Source organism: Athalia rosae, chromosome 6 (assembly GCF_917208135.1).
Source record: "Athalia rosae chromosome 6, iyAthRosa1.1, whole genome shotgun sequence".
In the NCBI taxonomy this organism is placed as follows: domain Eukaryota; kingdom Metazoa; phylum Arthropoda; class Insecta; order Hymenoptera; family Athaliidae; genus Athalia; species Athalia rosae.
In genome coordinates this window covers 1,626,211-1,630,272 of record NC_064031.1, presented here as the reverse complement: position 1 = coordinate 1,630,272, position 4,062 = coordinate 1,626,211, and the positions used below count along the sequence as shown (strand labels likewise).

The 4,062-nt window shown below is 36.3% G+C and overlaps 1 protein-coding gene across 1 annotated transcript; it reads left to right on the top strand.

Moving 5' to 3' along the window:
- The first annotated feature begins 86 nt into the window (after positions 1–86).
- On the top strand, positions 87–3,639 carry LOC105690717 (actin-related protein 6-like). Its single transcript, XM_012408760.3, has 6 exons — positions 87–226; positions 316–651; positions 909–1,736; positions 1,877–2,240; positions 2,407–2,710; positions 2,797–3,639. Exons 2-6 carry the CDS (start codon positions 524–526, stop codon positions 2,886–2,888), a joined length of 1,716 nt encoding a protein of 571 aa, XP_012264183.1. The 5' UTR covers positions 87–226; positions 316–523; the 3' UTR covers positions 2,889–3,639.
- The last annotated feature ends 423 nt before the right edge of the window (positions 3,640–4,062 follow it).

The following is a 4,062-nucleotide window of genomic DNA, read 5'->3' as shown; positions in this document are numbered from 1 at the left end:
ATAAGGATATTCAACAAATTACGAGGTGGGTTTATCGGAAGGGACCAATCACCCTTACAGACTACGGCCAAACTACGGTAACGTAATTTCTACCTCTGTGAAGTTGGCCGAAGTAGATCGGTTTTCGAAGTTTATTTTGTGTGGTGGTTTCGTCGGGGTTTTGACAGTTGATATATCATGGATCTCATGACATCTCATTAACATGATCTACGTCACAATAATTGAGGTAAAATTCCTGATAATTATTATTCAAATTGTTACCGCAATGTGCGGGCACTTGTGACAGAATTGCTAAATTGCTGCTTGGGAATTTAGATAGATCAGAGGCGTAGGTGGAGCCACAAGAATGGCAAGGAATTCTGCACCCTTGTTCACTACTAATCGAAGATCGAAGTCCGCAGGCCACTCCGCGGGTAGCCTTGAACTTGAGTTGCAGGGAGTGTCTGGGCTGCTGGATCGTGCGAGTTGAAATTTTGGACGGGTAGCTGTCAAACATATATTTTCTATTTAATTTTTATCTACCATGGATCCCGCTGTCTTCCCTGAAGAAATATGGATAAAGATCCTACTATACTGCGACGTGCCTGACATTATTGCCTTTGGGAGCACCTGTAAATACCTCAGAAAAACTTCGGATACCGACTATCTATGGTGAGCTTTTTAGGTTATGTCGCTATTAACCGAAAACTTGATATTTTCAAAAAAGATATTAAAAACCAGTTGAAAACAATTATTTTATATACCCGTGTAATTCGATTCATTCCATGTCCACATAGTACATACAGTCGATTCAATCATGACACACAGTTTGTTCCAAGTTTGCAGAATTTTGTACCCCCATTGGTTATGTAGAAATCACGGAAAGATAAAAGGATAAAACGAAAAATGAGAACAATTTTGTATTTCAGGAAAATAAAGTGGTTGCAGCTGATATCTAAAGTACAATTTAAATTCCCTGATATCAAATGTCTGCAATTATTAAGCGTCAGCTTCAAAGCAATGTGCTACCGTCTACACATGGTAGTGACACTGGGTGAGAGTGCTCCATTTCCAAAATGCTACCATTGCAGTGGTTACACATGTCAAAGAAATTGTGTGGAGGGATCAAGTTCTAGGGTTGTTATTGAGATCGGTAACAAGTATACATGGGTTATAACACCTCACTTTGGTTTGAGGAGGCATTTTACCATGTTTGGTATACCAAAATACAACACAACAAATGCTGAGGTACAAACGCAGGTTCCAAGCAACGCAAGCAGCAGTGGGAGGTTGAAAAAGATTGATTCCAAATCTATTGCAAGAAAATTGAAACTACTAGGGCTATCGGATATGACTTCTGCCAAGATACCAAGACCTAGTGGACCATTTTGTGTGTTTTGTAATCCAGTTAAATTATATCGAGAAAAAAAACGACTTGGTTCTCACCAAAATGATGTACAAAGATATTCTAGTACAAATCCGATTTATGAACAACTTTTCAACGGATATTGCACGGACACTGTTGAAGTTCTAGGCATTCCTAATGTAGATGTTGTAAGTCCAGCAGAGGCTCTGCTCAGCGACGAAACTTTTCCAGTTCTAAAGACCTTCGTTGATCATTTATTCCATCAAATGGGATTGACGGCAACTTTAAGAAAGCCTAATGCAGTACTAATGTTCTGCGAACCACTGGCTATGCATCCCTTGCTGAGAAAACAGCTACTTCATTATTTATTTCAGGAAGTAAAAGTTGCCAGGTAATTTTCAAATCATTGATCGACAATTCACATGCATCTGTAATCATTTCATACACATATTGAAATCATTGAAAAAGCCATTTTTGCATAACTGGTTAGACTACTTCATCGAGGTGATTAATATAATCTAATAATTTCAGAGTGTGTTTAGTTCCCAAGCCTTTGGCTGCTTGCGCAATGCTTGACATTGAGACTTGTGTCGTTGTCGATAGCGGTGCATTAAGTACGACAGTTGCTGTTGTTATAGGAGGTAGAGTAATGCCTGATCGATGGCGTCTTTTGCCCGTCGGAGGTTGGCACGTTGCTCATCATCTGAAGCAGGCCATGCATTGGCAGCCCAAAGAATACCATCAGATTCCTATATCCTATTTGGATACTATGGCTGTTAAAGAGCGCTGCAGATTGAGTTACAACATTGAGAATGAAGAGCCAAAACGAGGGCCGGCAAGACGAGAGAATATTAATCTCAGGGTCGACAGCTATGCAGACTACAAACAGTTTTGGGTGAGTCGATGCACCTAATAAAATCACCCTGCATCTTTCATCCTCTGATTTTGAACTCATAGAAGAGCTTGAAATATCCAGAAAAAATTTCTAAACGTTCCATGACTCATAAAACATAAAGTGATGAAAAAAACAACTGTTAGAACAAAGAAGCTATCGTTTTTAGAGAGTGTCGTTGGGCTCCGAGTTATTCATTGCACCGGAGATGATGTACGTCAGTCTTGGTCTCCCGGAAGTCATTAAGGAAGTCACACTTGGGCTTTCTGCCGAGCTAACTCAAGATTGCTTGTCTCATATTTTGCTCACTGGAGGTAATACAGACTTGGCAGGATTTGAGTTAAGGCTGTCTAAAGATTTACGGGAACTGCTACCAGAACACAGCCCAATTTTAGAAGTTAAAAGTTGCCCGGGAACTCATAGTTGGAATGTAGCTATGGGCTCTACTTATGTACCATTAGCTGTACATCCCGGTATGTGAATTAAATATGTCAAAGTTATATCTGTGGAAAAATTGTCTAGTGGTTTTTCAATCGGATAAACTGCGATTTGCTTCCAGATAAAACGCCACCAGAATACTTGGAGGGAAACCCGTTCTGGTTATCACGAGAAGAGTATGTCCTTTTTGGTTGCGAATCTCTTGAGCAGTAGCAAAATTTCAGAGGTATACCCATCTATATCAATCAATTTTGATTAAGTAAAAAAAAAACTAGTACCTTAGCAATGATTATGCAAATTAGTAGTAAACCAGTACATATGTCCGATGTAATATCAGGAAGAGAAATGTTGCCATTTTCAAGTATATTCTATCCCATATTGTCTATCAACTCCAAAATATCATTCTCTCACAATTAGTCATGTTGAACTACATCTAAAAAAAAAATAATCATCGAATCTGCGATGCTGTGTTCAGGGGCTGTACAGTGTCATCAGGTACCTGCGGAATTTGTTAATTATTATTAGTGAAGTTTTTTTGTCAGGTTTGTTCAGCGATAAATTTCTTCTCAAAGAATTTGAATTTATTATGTCGCAAGCATTCGATATGCTGCTAAGAAAAGTATAGAAGTAGTGCAGGATAACGGTAGGACAGCTTTACTATAAAATTAATCTTGACTCGTACGATTTCACCAAATTCCACATATCTTTATTTCAAAAAATAGTAATATCTTGTCTCTCTGTGTATAATTTTTATTCCCTTTGGATGATTTAGATGTTGAAAGAAAAGAAAAACAATCTTATCGTAGATATTCATTAAAAATTCCACGATGAGTGAGTTGAACATGATGATAGTATCTCAAATGACATCATGTGTTATTTCTTAAATTTATATCGAAAACCTTGCCAAATAAAAAGAACGGGAAAAATAAGAAATGCAATAAAAAAAAAATATATAGAGATTTTTCTAGTCACAATAAACCTACCTAGATCAGTAAGAGAGTCTACTTCCAAAATAGTAATATATACATATTTAGTAATATTAATAGTAATAATTAGGAATAATAATTAAATGAAAGAGAAAAAAAATATTAAAATCATGAATCTCCCGTTTATAGGTTTTTACAAAAATATAGAGTAATTGTTAAAATAATTTATACGTAATGTTTCATAATATTTATTATCATTGCTACCTAAAAATTGCTTATAAAATAAAATAATAGTTATCGTAATGGTAATAATTAATATTAGTTTACGGAGAGAAGCTCAACCGACATATTTTGTTACATGTAGTAGATTTTCATCACTTTACCATAATTCTATTGACAAAAAATATTTTCAATAACATATTATGTAACTATAGGTTTGTTGGGTCATAATAGCACCATTG